Raw genomic sequence first — 20502 nt, 5'->3', positions numbered from 1 at the left:
GCGTACGCTTGTAATCCCAGCATTCGGGAGGCTGAGACAGGAGGATCGCGGTTCGTGGACAGCCTCAGCTACTTAGGCCTTCCGCAATTCAGCGAGACCTGGTTTCAAAATAAAGAATAAAAACTAGGGCAGAGGGTGTAGCTCGGAGGTCGAATGCCCCTGGGTTCCATCCCCAGACCCGCAAAAAAAAAAAAAAAAAAAAAAAGGCAAAAGTTTGATTAAAAAAAGTTAAGCCGGACGCCGGGCGTGGTGGCACACGCTTGTAATCCTCGCGCTTGGGAGGCGGAGACAGGAGGATCGCGCAGGTTCGAAGCCAGCCCTGCTGGCATAAGAGACCCTGTTTCCAAAAATAAAAATAGGTCTGGGAGTGTAGCCCGGAGGAAGAAGGGCTTCCAGGAACCCCAGTACCACCAAAAAAAAAAAAAAAAAAAAAAAAAAAGTTAAGCCGGGCGTGGTGGCTCACGGTTCAGAGCAGGATCGCAGTTCACGGCCAATCTCAGCTACTTAGTGAGGTCCTTTGCAACTCAGTAAGACCCTGTTTCAAAATAAAAAATAAAAAACAGGGTTGGAGCCGGGCGTGGTGGCGCACGCTTGTAATCCCCGCGCTTGGGAGGCTGAGACAGAAGGATCACAGAGGTTCGAAGCCAGCCTCAGCTACTGAGTGAGGCTCTCAGCAATTTAGTGAGACCCTGTTTCCAAATAAAATATAAAAAAAGTCTGGGAGTATAGCGCGGAGGTAGAAAGCCTCTGGGTTCCACCCCCGGTACCACCACCACCACCAAAAAAAAAAAGAGTCCAAGAAGCCTACTTGCCTACTTAGCCCACTCTCTTGAACACATAAGTGTTCAGTATTTGCTAAATGCGTGAATAAGTGCAAGAAAGTTGTACCCTCTGGCCCCTTGAAGTCCCCTACATATTGGGTATCTTCTAAAGTCATCAGCTGAAGACCACCTCCCACCCACCCACCCACACTGCCAGCCACAGTTGCCTCGACCCCACTGGGTGGAGGACGGGTCGGCTCACGCCGCCTCGGCGGTTGTGTACGGTTTTCTACCTCCAGCCCTCGGAGCTGCGGCTGGTAGAGGTGGCCAGACGAGGCAACTCCAAGGGCACTGTCTTCTGCCGGGCAGGATGAGACGCGGATCTGAGGAGAGACCTCGCGTTTCCAGAATACAGTAACTCTCCTCAGCCTCTTTCCAACGCTGCAGGTGGGGGAATCTTCCTGACTGGCGTCCCGACCGACCAATACCTGGTCCAGTTTAAGAGACTCAGCCAATGGCTGCAGGCCTGAGGTGGGGGCGGGGCAAGGTTGCTAGGGCTCTGCTAGAGAGGTGCGGTGAGAGGCTCTGCGGGTGACTCGGGTTGCTAGGGAGGGAGGTCACAGAGCGCGGCTCAGGGATTGGGCAGAGCGGGGAGGTGGGGAGTGGCCGGTGCCAGGGGGCGCCCGGGAGAGGCGCGGGCGCTTCGGCTGGAGTTCCGGCGGTAGGCCCGTGCCGACGGCCGGCACCTTCACCATGGCCTCGGCCGAGCTGGACTACACCATCGAGATCCCGGATCAGCCCTGCTGGAGCCAGAGTATGGAACGAGGGTCGGGTCCAGTCCTGGGGAGGTGACCTAACAAGTCGGAGGGTCGCGAGCGCAGCAGAAGCCCCGCCCTTGCGTCCCCGCCCTCGCGGCCCGCCCCCTTGATGGGTCCGGCGTGCCCAGGATTTGAGGGGTGCAGAGAGCCCCGCCCTTTTCTGGGCCCCGCCCCAGGGCTCTTCTGCTTCCGAGCCCCGCCCCTTTCTGTGTCAGCTGCCAGGTGGGGCCCCTCTTTCTGCTTTTGCAACCCTGAGTTCTCAGGCCCATGCCCTTTTTTCTTTCTTCCCTAGCTGGACACTACCTAGCGTTGAGAACCTCTTGATCCTTTTGTTTGGGATCGGCCTTCCCACGTCTGTGGTTAGAGTTCTAGGGTTCCCAAAGGAATGGGGTCCTCTCAGCGGACCTCTGGTCCTGGAAGAAGCCCCAGGACCCAGAACCTCTGGCCCTCCCTCTCCACTTTTCTTGGCAAGGGTTCACAGAACAGTCTTGGCTGTCAGGTAGAGCTCGGCTGAAATCCCGACGCTTCTGGATGACCTTTGGTTGCACAACTGAGATTGTGTAAAGGGCCCAGGATAGGGCCTGACACCGAGGGAGTTTAGTGGCTGGCGGTTAGGATAGCATCGTTTCTCCCCTTACAGTTTATCATTGAAGGAACGTGTGCCGGAGTAGCCTTTAAAACAGGCTTGGTCCTTGGCAGTGTAAGTTGCCGGACCCAGAGAATCGAAAGTTGTCCCAGTTTGGAATTAGATTAGCGGAGTCTTGAGAGCAGGTCAGCCTGAGCCCAGCATGCCTCTGGCCTGCAGTCCTCCAGCATTGCCTTCACCCTCCGGGCTCACTGCCCGCAGCTCAGCCTCTCATACTGCCACAACATCCCCATGCAAAGGTTTGATCTTATCACACTTTCCATAAAACCCTTCAGTGGCTCCTTATTGCCCTCAGGATAAATCAAGTCCAGGTTCCCCAGCATGGCAGTCGAAGGCCTTCATAATTTAGCAGCCCCTGTTCACCTCTGTGATCACTGTGTCCTTCCACAGCTCAGTGTAAATTTTATGCTCTGGCAATACCAGTTGGCTTGTGATTCTCTGCACTTCTGCTCTTTGTCTGCAATGCCTTCCCCCTCTGCTGCCTCCTTGTTTTCCCAGCTCATCGTGTAATGCTTCGTTTGCTCAGATGTTGCCTCCTTCAGGAGAGGCAGGAGATGCAGGACGGACTCCTTCCCAGACCCCCTTCCATAGACTCTTTTTTGTTTTGTTTTCTGCTAATTTTTAATTATTTGTGCATGCCTCCCATCGCATCTCTTCCTTAGTTGTAGTCTAGGTCGATAGGGGGCTCCTAGGTTTTCAAAGAACACATGGCTCTGACCAGCTGTTTTTCCCTAGGGCTGGATTTGTTGGCCTAGGGCTCTTGGGCTTTTATGGGTGTAAATAATACTTTTGAAAAGTTAAGTCAGAGCTGGGCGTGGTGGCGCACACTTGTAATCCCATTACTTGGGAGGCTGAGACAGGAAGATTGCAGGTTCAAAGCCAGCCTCAGCTACTAGTGAGGCCCTCCGCAACTTAGTGAGACTCTGTATCAAAATAAAGAATAAAGCCGGGGGTGGTAGTGCACGCTTGTAATCCCAGCTCTTGGGAGGCAGAGACAGGAGGATCGCGCAGGTTCGAAGCCAGCCGCGCTGGCCTAAGAGACCCTGTTTCAAAAATATAAAATAGGTCTGAGAGTGTAGCCTGGAGGTAGAAGGGCTTCCAGGAACCCCAGTACCACCAAAATAAATAAATAAATAAATAAATAAAAATAAAGAATAAAAATATATATATATAGGGTTGGAGCCAGGCATGGTGGTGCATGCTTGTAATCCCAGCATTTGGGAGGCTGAGACAAGAGGATCTGGGTTTGAGGACAATCTCAGCTACTATTTAGTGAGGGCCTTTGCAATTCAGTGAGACCCTTGTTTAAAAATAAGACTAAAGCTAGGGCTGGGGGTATAGCTCAGAGGTACAGGGCAGTGATTGGACACTTCATCCCCAGTACCATAAATACATAAGCAAGCTGGGTTTGGTGGCTCACATTTGTAATCTCAATTTGGGAGGCTAAGAGAGGATTACAGATTTGAAGCCAGCCTCAGCAGCTTAGTGAGACCCTGTTTCCAAGTAAAATATAAAATAGGAGTCAGGTGTGATGGTGCACGCTTGTAATTCCAGCATTCGGGAGGCTGAGACCATAGGTGCAGTTCGCGGATAGCCTCAGCTACTTAGTGAGGCCCTCCACAATTCAGTGAGACCATGTTTCAAAATAAAGAATAAAAAAATAGGGCAGGGGGTGTTGCTTGGAGGTCGAATGCCCCTGGGTCCCATCCCCAGACCCACAAAAATAAATAAATAAATAAATAAATAAAATATAGAGCTGGGGGTATAGCTCAGAGGTACAATGACCCTGGGTACACACACACACATACACACACACACACACACACACACACACAGAAAAAAGAAAAGAAATTAAGTCATCTGGATGTAGTGACACTACTGTAATCCCAGTACTTGAGAGGTAGAGATAGGAAGATTGCAGGTTGGCAACCAGCCTCAGCAACTTAGCAAGACCCTCCACAATTTAGTGAGATCCTGTTTCAAAACAAAAAATAAAATGGAACCAGGTGTGGTTGTGCACGCCTATAGTCTCAGTACTTGGGAGGCTGAGACAGGAGGGTCACAGGTTTGCGGCCAGTGTCAGCACGTGAAGCCCTCTACAACTTAGGGAGACCATGTTTCAAAAATAAAATAGGGCTGGGGGTGTAACTTAGAAGTAGAATTTCCTTGGGTTCAAATCCCAGAACCACCCAAAAAAAAAAAAAAAAAAGAAAATTTAAGTCAGTTAATACTATTACCCTTAGACCCTTAGAGAGCCTCCAGCTGCAAAGAGCTGGAGCTGCTTTCTGCATGGCCAGGAGAGCGGAATGTATCTCTCTGCCCAGGTGGGCAGCCTGGCAGTCTTGGTTCTCATTTCTGTTCTACCTGTTACTAGCTCCGGGGCTTAGCAAGCTTCCTGAGCCCAGTGGGGACGAGAATGCCGACTTCCCAGGAATGTGAGGGCTGCGGGGCAGTGACTGCACGTGTGGCCTGTGTGCAGCAGGTGCCGGGCGGTGCCTGCCCTCCTCTGGGCTTCCCTTGCTGCTCCAGGAGGCTGGGGCTCAGAACTGAGAGCTTCTTGGGATGATTGAGGGTATTCTGCTTACAGGCCCTTCCTCCCAAAGGTCCTGGCCCGCCAGAGGCACCTGGGGTTGTTAGAAAGCTCTTCCCTTTTTGGAACCACAATAGGCCTTCCTGTCACTTCCGCTCTCGGTTCAGCATTTGCTGTGTCCTGACTTTGGGTGAGTCGTCGGCACCTCAGGAGTGATTTGCGTCCTGGGGCCAGTCGAGTAAATGTGGCTTGCGGGAGGGAATGAGGGTTTATAAACAGCGGGTTTCAAAATGATGCCGTAAACTAGGTATGGTGGTGCACATTTGTAATCCCAGGACTTGGGAGCTGAGACCGGAGGATTGCAGGTTCCAGACCAGCCTCAGCAACTTAGTGACACCTTGTTTAAAAATAAAAATACAAGCCAGGCTGGTGGTGAACCCTAGTAATCCCAGTATTTGGGGGGCTGAGACCGGAGGATTGCGGTTTGCGGGCAGCCTCAGCTACTTAGTGAGCCCTCCGCAACTTAGTGAGACCCTGTTTCAAAATAAAGAAAAAAATAGGGCTGGGGGTGTAGCTTGGAGATAGAATGCCCTTACGTTCTATTCCCCAGACCTGCAAAAACACAAACAAACAAAAAACAAAACAAAAAACAAAAGGCTGGGGAATGATGTGGGAACTGCAGGGCTAAGGATTGCTGTGGTGGGTTTGACACAGAGCGACTAATTTTTCTCCCTCTCTTCAAGAGGCAGCTTCAGGCCTTTCTGGGATCTCTCATTTCTGAGGGAAAGATCCTTCAGGGGCTTAGTTTCTCCCTCTACCGGCTGTGCCACGTGACCAGCTTTAGTTCATCATGTCCTCTGTCTCTCAGAGCTGAGTGCAGGCCCCAGAGCTGAGCTGGGGTCTCAGATGTCTCAGGGGAGGTAAGGACAAGGAGCCCCCGAATTCATTGTTCCCCTAGCAGAACTTTCCCCTCCAGGCTGACAAGGCTGCACTGGCCTGCGGTCTTTGGGGGCCCCAGAGATTAGCTCTCTTTTGCAGATACTGTTTAGTAGTGGAGAAGTGTGTAGGACCATAATATTTGGTTTCTGTAATTGTTTTCACCCCAATTTTCAAGATCAGAACCACAGAACCAGCACTGCTAAGTTGACAGGTGAGCAGCTGAGGCTGGGGTCAAGGACTATAAGCCGGCTTCTTAACCTCAGGAAGCTTCCACTGGCAGCCGGGAACCGGGGCTGTGGGGGCTGTGGGGGCTGTGGTGGGGATGGGGCTTGAAGGAGGAAGTGCACAGATGAGGGCTGGGGGGCACTCCGAGTGGAGGGGCTGGGGGAGCCCGCAGGGCAGGGCGGGAGGCTGCAATGGGCTTGGGCAGTGGAGAGCAAGTGGAAATCCTCAAGAGCTGTCTCCAGGCAGGCCTCAAAGACCCTGAGGAAGCTGTGGTGGAGCACACTTATAATCCCAGTACTTGGGAGGCTGAGACGGGGGAATCACAGGTTCGAGGCCAGCCTCTGCAACTTAGTGAGCCCTGGCTTCAGAATAAAAAATAGGCCAGGTGTGGTGGTGCATGCCTGTAATCCTGGTACTTGAGAGGCCCAGACAGGAGGATCACAGGTGTGAAGCAGGACCTCAGCAATTTAGTGAAGCATTCGGCAGCTTAGTGAGATCCTGTTTCAAAATTAAAGAAAAATAAGCTGGTCCTGGTGGCGCACACTTGTAATCTCAGCGCTTGGGAGGCTGAGACAGGAGGACAGGTTCTAAAACACAGGTTGGAAGCCAGCCTCAGCTACTTAGTGAGGCTCTCAACAACTGAGAGCCTGTTTCCAAATAAAGTATAAAATAGGTCTGGGATAAAAAGCCCCTGGGTTCTACCCCCAGTACTACAAAAAAAAATTTTTAATAAATAAAATAGGGGTGGGTGTGTAGCTCAGAGATAGAATGCCTGTGGCTTCAACCTCCAGTAACCCTTCCATACATAAGGAAAAGACTCAGTGTGATCCTCTTGTCTGTGGGGACCCCAAAGGCTGTAGCCCTGCTGTTGCTTCTGCCATCTTTGCCTTTTCCTTATTCAAGAGAAGTTTCATTTATTTGTGAATCCTCGGTCTTTTCTTTCACCCGCTGATAAAAACCCTTTGCAGGTGCCTGCTCTGTGCAGGTGCCGTGAGGCCCTGCTCTTGCTGTCCAGACCTGTGTGTCCTTGCCTCCTTTCCTCTGGGCATCTGTTGCCTACACCATTGACTGTGCCCACGCACTGTCCATGCTGGCCCGCCTTTCACTGCTTTATTAATCCTTATGACCACCTTGTGCAGTAGGGCCTCGGTCCCATCTCACAGATGAGGAACAGATGCGTGGGGGAGGTGAAGTATCTTACCCAGATAACTCCAGATTTCAGCTCGAGAGCTGCGCCCCAAAGCTTGCACATGCAGAGATTTCAGATGCCTTTAGGAAGGACTGCCAGAATACAGTGCCATTTCCAGGAAACAGCGGGGGGGCATGCACAAAGAATGGGGTGTCCATTCAGGTATTTTTATTACAGCCCCAAATTGGAAACAACATTGTGTCCAATAATGGGAGATTGGTCACCATAAATTATGAAACATTCTGCTGCTGTTCTACAGCCACTAAAAATAATGGTGTAGAAATATATAAACTGACAGGGAGAGATGTTCACAATATATTGCTAAACAGAAGAAAGCAGATTACAAACAGTATGATTCCACTTTTATTAGGTATTCATTTTCTACTTTTTCTACATGAGCATGCATTACTCGTGAAGTAATAATCATTTCGATTTATTGAACTCTTTCTTTGCGCCAGGTTCCTTGCTAAGATATTATCTTATTGAATTTTCTGTATTATTATCCCCATTTTACAGATATGGAAATGAAAATTTAGAGAACTTGATCAAGGTCTGGCTTATAGTTATGTGTCAGAGCCAGAGATTGGAAGCCAGATACAGCTTTGTACAGTAGGTACTGGTAGATGCTACGCTATTTACATATGCTGTTATTTCAAAAAGTAAATTTCAAATAAGGTAATTAAGATTAAACATAGGAGCAGTAAGACTGGAAAGTATTTCTGGGGAGTAGAGAAAATTGAGGATCCTTTTAGCCTTTGCAATTTTAAAAACAAAACAGGTTCTGTGTATTTTGATTTTGGCTTACAAATAAAAAAGGGTCTATTGTAGCACAGACCCTTCTGCCCTGTCATCCCTCTCCTTTGTCTTCCCGGTACGCCCTTGGGGTATGCACAGTCTAATTTACACCACAGTTTTATGACTTGAACTGTTGTACAATATATGTACTTGTAATTCTTGTATTTTAGTGTCAGTGTTATTTGTTGAGGGATTGTAGATGACAGGCAGCCTGGAGAGTCAGTTGTTCTGTGGTGCGCTCAGCAGTGCCAAGGTGGGGCCAGGCCTGGTGGTGCCCACACGCCTGTGATCCCGTGACTTGGGAGCTTGAGGCAGGAGGATCACAGGTTTGAGACCATGGTGAGACCCTGTCTCAAAAATAGGGATAGAATGCCTCGGGTTCAGTTAATTCCTAGTACTGAAAGAAGAAAGGAAAGAAAGAAGGCAGGCAGGCAGGCAGGCAGGCAGGGCTTTTGGGAATCCTGGATCTCTTTGACTTGGACTGCTCTGATTGGTCCACCTACCCTTTTGTTGCTTTGAAATAATATTTTAACTCTCATTGCAAAAGTGATACATGTTGATTTTAAATCTGTGTGTATGTGTGTGGGTGGGAGGAGTACTGGGGATCAACCTGGGGCTCTACCATTGAACTATATTCCCAGCCCCATTACTGATTTTAGAAAGTGGGTACTGGAGCTAGGTGCATGCTTGTAATCCCATTATTTGGGAGGCTGAGATAGGAGCATCGCAGTTTCGTGGCCAGCATTAGGAACTTAGTGAGGACCTCTGCAACTTAGTGAGACCCTGTTTCAAAATAAAAAAGAAAATAGGGCTGGGGATGTCCCTCAGAGGTAGAGTATTCCTGGGTTCAATCTCCAGCACCACACACACTTATACACACACACGTACATACACACAAAGAAAAAGAGGAAGAAAGAAGAAGAAAATGGATGTTGGACACATACCTGTAATCCACCACGCCTGGCTTTTTTATCACTTTTTAAAATGGTGCCCATTTAAGAAGCACAAAGGCTTTTTATTTTGTTGAAATTCCAATTTTTCTGTGTTGTTTGCTTTTCCTTGTGCTTTTGGTGTCACATTCGAGAACTATTGCCTAATTCAGGGTCACAAAGATTTACTCTGAGCCTTTTTCCTATGGGGCTTATAGTTTTAGCTCTTTCATTTATGTCTCTGACCTGCTGCATGTATCCCTGAATATTGCGGTATGACTCAACATTTTTCTGTCTTAGAAGTGGAATCATCCAGTCAAAAGTCACATGCTTTTGAGACTTTTGATACATGTTCCAAAATGTTGTGGCTCTCATTTCTCCCTGCCATTTCCCTCCTGCTTCTTACCGTCTCCCCACCGCTCTGGTTCAGGCCTCACCAGCCCTTGCCCTGCTCACTACAGTGGTCTGTAGTGAGACAGGAGGATCGCACAGGTTCGAAGCCAGCCTCAGCTACTTAGTGAAGCTCTCAGCAACTTAGTGAGACCCTGTTTCCAAATAAAGTATAAAATAGGTCTGGGAGTATAGCCCGGAGGTAGAAAAGCCCCTGGGTTTCACCCCCAGTACCACCAAAAAAAAAAAAAAAAAAAATAGGGCTGGGCATAGAACTTGGACATAGAATGCACCTGGGTTCAATCCCCAGTATTGAAAAACAAAACAAAACCAGGAGGTTGGATTTTGTCGCTCTGGGGCCAGATGGAGTAGTGGGGTACATGCTGATTTTTAGAGTCAGATCATCTGGGCATGGATTCCAGCCTCAGGACTCAGTAATTATGAAACACTGAACATGTAACTTACTATCTGTCTCTTTTTTTTTTTTTTTTTTTGCGGGTCTGGAGATGGAACCCAGGGGCATTCTACCTCCAAGCTATACACCCAGTCCTGTTTTTTATTCTTTATTTTGAAACAGGGTCTCACCGAGTTGCAAAGGGCCTAAGTAGCTGAGGCTGGCTGAGAACCTGGATCCTCCTGTCTTCGGCTCCCAAATGATAGGATTATAAGTGTGCGCTGGCATCTGTCTCGGTTTTTATCTGTAAAACAAGAACAGCAGTTGTTGTGAAGATTAAATAAATTGATTCTTAAAGTGGTTAGAGCAGTGCCTGGTGCATAGTGTGTTCTGTGCCGGCTCTTTTTGTTGAGAGGTTTGTAATGGTTTAGGCACAAAAATGTCCTTGGCTGCCTGTGCAGGTTCGTGGCAAGTATTGGAATAGAGTGGGCAACTGAGAGGGGACATAGTCTTCAGTGGCCAGCGGGCGGGCGGTGGACAGGGACAGGGAGCCAGGAGCAGGAGCTGGACAGTGTGATAGCAGATAGCTGGTGGACCGAGCGAGAGCAGCTGGCCTGGGCTGGCCTGGTGACCACGCTTGTAATCCCAGCACTTGGGAGGCTGAGACTGGAGGATCGCGGTTCGCGGACAGCCTCAGCTACTTAGTGAGGCCTTCTGCAACTTAGTGAGACCCTGTTTCAAAATAAAGAGAATAAAAAAAAATAGGGCAGTGGGTGTAGCTTGGAGGTTGAATGCCCCTGGGTTTTATCTCCAGACCTGCAAAAAAAAAAAAAAAAAAAGAAGAGGGGCAGGGAGGGAGGAGCAGGGGTTTGTACGAGAGGGTGGGGGAGTCATGGTCTGGATGTGACGATAAATAACAATAGCCATAATAATTACTTTTATTACTCTGGGAAGGGCAGCTGGGAACAAGAAGAATGTCGGCTCTTTCTCTTTGGATCCATCCTTTCCCTTCCAACCACATGTTCGTTTTTTCAGCCCATAACTGCTGAGTCCGAGCATGGGCCAGCCATGGTGCTGCCACTGGAGATGTGACACGGAACAGAATAGATGCAGTTTCCTGCCTTCATGGAACCTGCTGGGGGGGGGGGGAGAGGGAGAGAGACATTAAGCAAACAGCTGTATCAGTCATTAATCAATATAGATGGATCATGCCACTTTCCCTGTTTCAGAATCTTTATTTGTTCTCTGCCACTCTGGAATGAAACACTGACTCCTAAGCAGAACCAAGCTGGGCCCTGCTCCTGGCACTCTCCTGCCCTGCTGCTCCCTCCCCCAGGCCTCCAGCCCCCCAGAATCTCTAGCTTCTCTCAAACAGACTGTAACATCTCCCCAGCCCCCTGCCCTCTTCATGGACCTTTAAGCACATCAGGGAAAACTTGAGCTCCCGGGGAAGGCAGAAAGTCTGTGGTGCCAGTATCCAGATGAGCATCCGGCAGAGACTCATTCCACCCAAGGGTACCCCAAGCCCTGAGCTGAGGCAGAGCGGGAGCACGGCAGAAGGGCAGTTCTGAGGCCCAGGAGAACCCGCTCCACCCTTCCAGTCGGGAGTGCCCATCTGCCCACGAGGCTGGCCTGGTTGCCCTGTCGCCACCAGTGGATTGACCTGAAGCTGCCTTCTCTGTATTTAAGTCCCAAGACCCTTTGCTGGTATCTAGTGTGGGACACTGAGGCAGGGTTGGGGAAGGCTGTTCTCAAACAGCTGCAGAGGTAAGGGAGCCGCCCGGGGCAGGGTATCGGCAACCCAGTGACCTGACGTCAGAGTCAGCAGATCCAGTGGTAGCTGTTGATTGCTACAAAGGGGGCCTGAGCTTAACGGCGGACACGGTAGGGCCGGCCCCACTGAGGCCCACGTGCAGGTGAGGAGCTGCCCTGCAGAAGCAGGCACACCAGCTTGAGAAAGGCAGCAGGAATATATAGAGTAAGTCTAGTCAGATCAGGGCCAAGGCTGGCACTGGCCAAGGATATGAAGGCTTGGCACAGGGCACGAGGGACCAAGACACTGGCCGTTTCTGCTCCAGGCTGAGTCGCCACCGGCCCGGGATCCCTGTGGTGCGGGCAGTTAATCTCCGAAGGCCAGAGTCACGGCTACTGGAGAGCAGGGACATTGAACTTCTCAATCACATTAATTTCCACAGGAAATTGTTGTCTTCCTTTTGTTCAAAGGTTAGTGATTTATATTTACCATCCTCTTAACTAGCCTTGAAATTTACTGTCGTCAGGTCACCACTGGCATCCATAAATTTCAGGGTGGCAGCTGAGCATAGCCAAGTGGCTTGGTCCTTGGAAGGGTACACACCAGCCCTTTCGGGAGGGCAGATATCGAGCCACAGCCCCCGTGCAGATATCTTCCTGAGGGGGCGGCATTCACTTCACAGGGGAAACGAGAACGAGGTCTGCTAGACAGGGCGCAGGGAGGCCTCTTCAAAAGCAGCCTGGGCTGGGCAGTGCACCCCTACAGTCCTAGTATTTGGGAGGCAGGTTCAAGAACAGCCTTAGCAAGTAGGGAGACTCTCGGCCACCTAGTGAGACTTTGTTTCCAAAACAAAAAATAAGCTGGGTGTGATGGTGCACGCTTGTAATCCCAGCACTTGGGAGGCTGAGACAGGAGAATCACACAAGTTCAAAGCCAGCCTCAGCTACTTAGTGAGGCTCTCAGCAACTTAGTGAGACCCTATTTCCTCATAAAACATAGAATAGGTCTGGGAGTGTAGCCCAAAGGTGGAAGGCCCCTGGGTTCTATCCCTAGCCCCCCCCCCCCGCAAAAAAATAAATAAAAATAAAAAGGTCTTGGAGTGTAGCCCAGAGGTGGAAGGCCCCTGGGTTCTATCCCTAGTCCCCCCCCAAAAAAAATAAATAAAAATAAAAAGGTCTGGGAGTGTAGCCCAGAGGTGGAAGGCCCCTGGGTTCTATCCCCAGTCCCCCTGCCCCGCAAAAAAATAAATAAAAATAAAAAAGGCTGGGGATGGAGCTTGGAGGCAGAATGTGCCTGAGTTCACTCTCCAGTACCACAACTCAAAACAGAGCAGTCATGGAGCCCTGAGGCTCTGCCTCAGCGCTCCGCGGATCTGCTGCTCAAGGACCCTAGTCATGGACCCGCTGTGGCAGTGGCCGGAGAGCTGCTGGAGGAGCTTCGGGGGGAGTGGGAGCCAGATTCCCGTTTCTGTACTTCCTGACTGTGCTTGGAAGCTGGCCTGATGCTTAGGCCTGGCCCCTGTTGACTTCCTGCCTGCAGCCACAGGGGTGTTGCTCTGGATCCTACCTCTGGTGTTGACGGTCCACATCTGTGTTTCAGAGAACAGCCCCAGCCAAAGTGGGAAGGAGGCAGGGACGCGACAGCCGGTGGTGATTCTCTTGGGCTGGGGTGGCTGCCTGGACAAGAACCTTGCCAAGTACAGCGCCATCTACCATAAAAGGGTGAGTACTGCAGGCACGTGGACACCCTGAGCGCTGGGCCACGGCCGGTGGCCACCTGTGGGGAATGGAGAGCCTCTGGCCCGCAGCCAAGGCTGACTGCTGACCATCACCCATGTGGCGGGAGTGACAGCCTGTGAAGAAGGCAGTGGGGACGGAGACTTTGACTTTGCTGCCAGTGGTGTCTTAGTCTGGTTTCTTCAGTCCCCTGCTCTGCATTCTCTTCCTCCCTCCCTGGATGCCATGGTGTGGCCTCAGTGTGCTCCCTGGTTTTGGGGTCTCTCAGGCCCAAGCCCTGTTGGCTGATGATGCCCCTCTAGGCGGTAGGAGCTGGGGCTGCAGGTTCTGGGCTTCCGGGCCTTTCTACTTTCTGGAGAAAGTTCTGTCTTTCTCCAGGAAAGGTTCTGTCTCAGACCTGACCATGGAACCTTTCACCAGCTCAGAGTCACAGGGCCTCGGAGGAGAAGAGTCAGATAGAGAGATGGCAAGTGGAGAGGCCCCAGCGGGCGCTGCTTATCTTTTGGAACCCCCTTTTAGGTCTTTGGGTTCCCGCTCTGCGTTGCCTTCCGTAGGCTGGATCTTCCCAAAGTAACCTTTGGCAGGGAACTGCCTGTACAGATGGCCCCGGCTGCCAGCCGGGGAGGGAGTCCTGGGAGGCCAGCTCTTCCTCAGCCTCCCTCGTGACCCACATCTGCACCCTGCCTGAGGGCTGTGGAGGCCCTGGCGTGGGAGAGGGATGGGGTAGAAGTGTAGTTTTGAGTTTGAAGCTTCCCCTCGGCCAACAAGCCTGGCTCTGTGGTATTGCCTCACTCCGCAGATAATCTCAGCTCCTAGATTTCAGCACCCTTTGGCTCGGCTTGTCGGCCCGCTTCTGCATTACACTAAGATCCACACGGGCAGGCAGAGGTGCAGGGCTGGCTGAGTGTGCCTAGCACGGAGAATGGAAGCACATTCTCCAGCCGTGAGGCCTGGCGAGGGAGGGGCCTCGAGATTTAAACAGGCGTGACGTTGGACTTGCCACTCAGAAAGTCCCTTGCTGCGCAGTGATTGGGCTAGGGATTGCAGGTGCTGGGAATGGAAGCCAGATGCACACTTGGAGGGTCACCGTGACCCAGGGCTTCAGGCTGGCGTGGGGGTGGGTGGGTGATAGGTCGCAGAGCTTGTCAGGAGGTAGAATGGCAGGTTAGTGAGAGAGCAGGCGTGGGCGCAGGGATGAGGAGGAGGGTCCTGGGCAGAGGAGTGTGTTTGAGACAGGAACACTAGAAGAGAAGCCATCTCTGGGGAATGTGGAGGGAAAGAGGGGCCAGGACAGCCCCGGGAAACCCAGACTACAAGGGGTGGAAGAGAGTTCAGCCAGGAAGGGAAAGTAGGCCGAGAAAACCCAGGAGGGTGAAAACACCCACAAAAAGAGAGCCTTTGGGAAGCAGGCTGCTTCAGGAGAGGGAAGGAAGATGTTCCTGGTGGAAGGGGAGGGAGGAAGTGGATGGGTGAGTTTCCGGGACAGGCAGAGGGGCTGAAGTTGCAGGGCTGGAGGAGGGGCAGCAAGGATGGGCTGCCCGTGCCCTGGTGGGAGGATAGAGGAACACTGAAAAAATGTGTTCCAATTCTAAATGCCAGTACTTCATTATTTGGAAGAAGCTAAAACCCGCATATTCTGTCACCTTGGGATGACCTCTGCTCACACTGGGTGCGCCCTTCCACCCTTCAGGTTGCTCTGTGCCTGTCTGCTCTTTGCCTGTGGGGACTGTTCTGTGGCCTGCTTTCTCCAGGCCATGCTCTCTGCCTTCTCATGTTGAAAAGTTTTTTTTTTTTTTATCACTTCTATTTCCCTGTTCATGTTCAGATGTCTGAATTGTCCCAAAGTGTCCTTTATAGCTGATTTGCCCAAACCAAGACCCAATCCAGAATCACATATCATATCTAGTTATTTTGTTCTTTAAGCTTCTATAGCTAGAATGGCCCCTTTCCTCATGATTAAGAATGTGTCTAGAGCCAGCCATGGTGGCACATTATCCCAGTACTTGGGAGGCTGAGACAGGAGGATTATAGGTTCAAGGACAGTCTCAGCAAGTAGTGAGACTCTCATCTACCTAGTGAGACATTGTTTCACTTGCATGCCTGTTAGAAAAGGTGGCTATTGAAAGGTAGCCTGTTAGAAAAGGGCACATTGTCTCTAGAACAGGTTAGCGAGAGAGGATTAAGACCCAGAAGGGGTAGCTGTGGCCACCTTTTCTAACAGGCATGCAAGGGGACCTGTCTGGAGGTCTGGTGACGCACTTGGCCCTGACAGTCAGGGGTATGGAAAGCCTAAAGGGAGTTTTGGCCTAAATTTCAGAATTTGAAGAACAATAGTATTGAGTACGTTTGGGATTTCAGGGTAAGCGTGAGGAACCAGACAAATTTGGGGGTTAGGCTCCTGAATCCAGGTAGTATGGACTCTGCTTTCAGGGTTCTGCAGAGAGGGTGACAGGTGACCAGAGGTGGACGTGAGGTGGACCTGGCTCGCCAGCGGCCTCTGGTGGTCAAGGCTGGGCCTGCAGGTTCTGTCTCAGGTGTTTGCTCATGGAGGTTCTTTTATCTGGGAGGTAGGGACAGTGCAGAGCAGAGTCGCTGCAGTAAGGTGTAGCCAAGCAGTGAGGCCTTAAATGTGCAAGGGCCAGGGTTAAGGGAAGGAAAGAGAGGGAATTGGATCAAAGAGACATTTTTTGGTCAGCTCAGATGTCTTAAAAACAGACTTCTGGCTGCAGCTCTCAAATACCATCCCAGGGGCATAGCCAACACAAAGAAGTGAGTCCCCAGAGGGGCCTTAAGCGTGCCTTCAGAGTGGTAGGTGAGCCAGGCATGGCAGTGTCTGCCTGGAACTCCAGTACTTGGGAGGCTGAGACACTACTTAGTGAGGCTCTCCATAACTCAGTGAGACCTTGTTTCAAAATAAAGGACTGGGTGTGTAGCTTGGAGGTAGAATGCCCCTGGGTTCAATCCCCAGTTCTGGAAAAATAAATAAATAAATAAATAAAATAAATAGAATAGGGTTGGGTGTGTAGCTCAGAGGTCAGATACCCTTGGGTTCAGTCCCCAGTACCACAAAAAAGAAAAAAAGAATGGTAGGTGCCCATGAGTAGTGAGCTGGCACCCAGGCTGAGGCAGGGAATTGGTGGGCTCCGTAGGCCCTGTGGAAGTGGGGTTGCTGGACCCGTCCACCTTAGCTAACGTCCACCATCCCCACCGCATCCGTGGGCATGACCAGGCCTCTCTCCTCTCTCCAGGGCTGCATCGTGATCCGATACACAGCCCCGTGGCACATGGTCTTCTTCTCAGAGTCCCTGGGCATCCCTTCCCTTCGCGCGTTGGCCCAGAAGCTGCTGGAGCTCCTCTTTGATTATGAGATCGAGAGGGAGCCCCTGCTGTTCCACGTCTTCAGCAACGCTGGCGTCATGCTGTACCGCTATGTGCTGGAGCTCCTGCAGACCCACCGGCGCTTCTGCCACCTGCGGGTGGTGGGGGCCGTCTTTGACAGTGGTCCTGGAGATAGCAACTTGGTGGGGGCCCTGCGGGCCCTGTCAACTGTGCTGAAGCACTGGCCTGCCCTGCTGCGCCTGCTGCTCTTGGTGGCCTTCGCCCTGGTGGTAGTTCTGGCCCACTACCTGCTCGCTCCCCTCACCGCCCTCTTCCATACTCACTTCTACGACCAGCTGCAGGATGCGGGCTCCCGCTGGCCTGAGCTCTACCTCTACTCCAGGGCCGATGATGTGGTGCTGGCCAGGGACGTGGAGCGCATGGTCGAGGCCCGCCTGGCCCAGCGGGTCCCTGTGCGCTCTGTGGACTTTGTGTCCTCTGCACATGTCAGCCACCTCCGCGACTACCCAACTTACTACACAAGCCTCTGTGTCGACTTCATGCACAGCTGTGTCCAGTGCTGAGGGCCGGCTCCAGCAATAAATACCTGACACCTCCCCACAACCCACATCTGTCCTGGGGAACACTGGTGTTCAGCTTATCCTAGAATCCCAGAGAGGGAGGGCCTGCAGGTTCCAGTGGGAGCCTTGCAGTTGATTGGAGGAGTGTAGCAGTCTGCAGATTCCTGTGGCATTAAGCTATAAAGGGTTAATAAAGCAGGGGAGAGGGGTTGAGGATGAGCCTCAGAGTTAGCTGTTTTAAAAAACTGTGGTAAGCCGGGTATGGTGGCGCATGCTTGTCATCCCAGTTCTTGGCGGGCTGAGGCAGGATTGCAGGTTCGCGGCCAGCGTCAGCTTAGTGAGGCCCTCTACAACTTAGTGAGGCCTGTTTCAAAATAAAGAGTAAAAATAGGGCTGGGGGTGTAGCTCAGAGGTAGAATGTTTCTGGGCTCAATCAAAATGGACAGTTAATTAGGCTGGGCGTGGGGTGCACTCTTATAATCCCAGCATTTGGGAGGCTGAGACAGGAGGATCAGTTTGTGGACAGCCTCAGCTACTTAGTGAGGCCCTTTGCAACTCAGTGAGACCCTGTTTAAAAAAAAAAAAAGCTGGGGGGTATAGCTTGGAGGTAGAATGCCCCTGGGTTCCATCCCCAGTTCCCCCCAAAAAAAGACATTTAATAAAACCTATTGTTAATTATAGATGCAGTGTTATGTAGGAGAACTTTAGAACTTAATCATCTTGCATAAATGAAACTAAACTCATCAGAGTCGGGTTGAGTTTTTGAACAGAAGGTGAGCTTTACAGGGAGGCACCAGAGGGCAGGGGCCAGCCGGAAGGCGCTGTGATCTGGTCTGGAAGGGTACAGGCTGTGTCCTTGTGACGCCCACCCACCTGTTCACTCACAGAGGCTTCGGTGACCCCACAGCCCGCAGGCTGAGGGAGCTGCAGGTGAGTGAGGACGAGCTGTCCCGGGCCTGCCCAGTGCCACCACACTGCAGAAAGCCAGTGGATGTGGGAAGTGCCGAGCTGTGCATATAAGGGGCAGATGGGGGGGCAGTGAGGCGGCTGTGCTGTAACGGGAACTGTGAGGCACCCCAAAGACCAGAACCAGGGTAAGGGGATTCTGGGTGAAATAGCAAACGCCTTCGTCTCTTTGAAGGGAGAGCCACTTGATACTCTCCAGTCAGAGCGGGGCTTCAGCCTTATTGTTCTGTACCATCCATCATTCTGTGAAGCACCGCTGTACAATGCTGGCCCATAGTAGGTATTCAGTAAATATTTGTTGCTTGAGTGAACTTATTGTAGTGATCAATAAGTTGGGGGGCAGGGAATGGGCTTTGAAATTTTGGTAGGCAGCAGAGGAGATGGCTAGAGAGCTCTGGGTGGGAGCTGACCTCTGGTATTCTTAGGCATGAGCTCTGTCTGCAGGGCCTCTGCTCTCTGGGGGGTCCCCATTACTGTGGCGGATTCCTTAGCTGCATGGCTGCATTCCCAGCCATGGCCAACAGGTGGCAGTGCTGCCTGTCCGTGAGGCCACAAGGCCGGAGCGCGGCTGGCCTCAGTGGAATTCTGGGTTAATGTGCCTCTTGGTGAGCACATGGCCCCAGGGTGGGGAAACCAGCCAAGGCAGGGAGAGGGTAGAAGAGACAAAAGGAGTCGGCCGCTGAACTGAGTGCTTAGTGCCCTCTTCACATTCACTGCAGCACCTCCTATGGGCCACCTCCAAACCTGTTTCTCTCCCGGCCGCTCAGCCACTACTGGGCTGCTCTACCTCACGAAGGCCACGTCCATTCCTGTGATCTCAGGCTCCGGGATCTGTGTTCAGAATTTTGGTGTGGCCAAACTGGACGTGGGGCTGCGAAAGGCCTTTGCTGGGCTCCAACCAAAGGCGGCTTGTCTTCTGTGCTTCCTCTTGGTACATAGGGAGGCAGGGCTGCCAATTAGGCCTGATTCTCTGTGGGCATCCCCAGGAGGTGGGAGAGATTTGGGAGGAGATAGGCCTGGCTCTGAGAACATGTCACTGAGCTTGAAACTCTGGTCCTTGAATTTTAGTGGAAAATATTTTTCTCAAGACATTTCCACTTTGTCAGGGAGTGACGTGCAGCCCTGAGTACCTGCCTGGGGGGCATCCAGGACGCTGACCTACCTCACTGACAGTTCCCCAACTTGAGGGTCCACCTTGGATAGCAGGGGTTTGTGTACAATTGAGGATCTAGGCAGTGGCTGTTGGGTACTAGAAAGAATAAAAGCCCAGAAGGCTGAGATGGTGACACCATTGTGATCCCTGGCACATTTCAGGGGACTACAACGGGGCTTATGTTTTTTACCCAAGCCTTTAGATGCTCCTGCCCGAGGTTGGGGGATTAGAGTTTGCGTCCCCTCTGTACCCCCAAGCTCTGACCTCTTCTGTGATTAATGAGCTGACGATTCTGCATCGATAAGGAATTAACCTGGAGCCCCTACCCGTCAATAGTCAGGAGCCCAGATCCCGAGTCCCACCCCCACCTCTTCTGAAATGTTCTAGCCCCTGCTCTAGCAGACCAACCCTGTATGACTTCATACATCTTATCTAAGTACTTTCCCCAATAGTGCTACCCAGAATTAACCCCACAACTGCTTCAGTCCACCCTGCCTGTCCTCAGCTCCACCTTCCCCTACAGACACACAGGCAGCAGCTGTTTATATTGGTTTAATCCATGTCAAATGTAGTTTACAAAGGGAAAGGACAAGTACCTTTGTATAGAATATACAGACACAGCATCACACCACAGGGCCCATAGGAGGGGCAGGGAGACAACTTCCCCTGGGAACAGGACCTCTACTCCCAGGAGTTCTTGGTAGAAAGCTGGGAAGCCAGGAGCGCCCTCAGCCAGCCTGACCTCAGCCTCAGCCTCAGCCTCAGCTCAGTCCTATTTCCTGCCCCACCCTCAACTCCTTATAAAGAGCCCCATGAGCTAAGACTAAGGAGAGGATCATGTCCCTCGGGGCATGTGCCCCATGTCTGGGAGAAGAAATATACACCACTGAACACCGAGCACATGGGAGAGGGAGGGACGCCACAGGAAAGGGAGAAGCAGGCACCCCAAGAGGTGGCTGGGCCGAGCCCCCAGACAGCCCTGAAGGAGGCACTGCTTCTTCCAAAGGTTCTTAAAAAAAAAGAAGAAAATCATACAACCAAAGGGGAGGGAGTGGAGGGCGAAGGAGTTGTCCCATTTATACACAACATTGTAAACATACACGGTCTATATTACATGTGCTTCAGTCTGGTGTTTGCATGTCTGTCTGTCTGGGAGCTGGATCTCAGGAGCCTTCCCCGACTACTCCCCACCCCCACCTCCCTGCCCGACCCTGAGAACAGAGGCTGGAACAGGGATGGTCTCAAGCTTGGTGGTAGCCAGTAGGCAGGGCCTGGGCCTCAGCCTCCACTCAGGCTCCAGAGTCCTTGTATGTGTATGTGTGTGTACATGTGTGTGCATGTATGTACATAGGGAACCTGTGTGCAAATATGTACAAGGG

The 20502-nt window shown here is 51.6% G+C and overlaps 1 protein-coding gene across 4 annotated transcripts; it reads left to right on the top strand.

The window, feature by feature from the left end:
* Positions 1-1439: 1439 nt before the first annotated feature.
* Positions 1440-17007, top strand: TMEM53 (transmembrane protein 53; the record flags this gene model as incomplete). 4 transcript variants are annotated; one of them, XM_080692357.1, is made up of 3 exons in its annotated part: positions 1440-1575; positions 12969-13090; positions 16354-17007. In XM_080692357.1, the coding sequence occupies 3 exons, from the start codon at positions 1515-1517 to the stop codon at positions 17005-17007; spliced, it is 837 nt and encodes a 278-aa protein (XP_080548483.1). The 4 variants fall into 4 exon arrangements, with proteins under 4 accessions (XP_080548483.1, XP_080548482.1, XP_080548481.1 ...); XM_080692356.1 differs by having other exon boundaries at positions 1515-1575; positions 16447-17007; XM_080692355.1 differs by having other exon boundaries at positions 1515-1575; positions 16444-17007.
* Positions 17008-20502: the final 3495 nt, after the last annotated feature.

This window comes from Muscardinus avellanarius (assembly GCF_963383645.1).
Source record: "Muscardinus avellanarius genome assembly, chromosome: 3".
NCBI classification, from domain to species: Eukaryota; Metazoa; Chordata; class Mammalia; order Rodentia; family Gliridae; genus Muscardinus; species Muscardinus avellanarius.
This window is presented reverse-complemented; position numbering and strand designations above follow the sequence as displayed.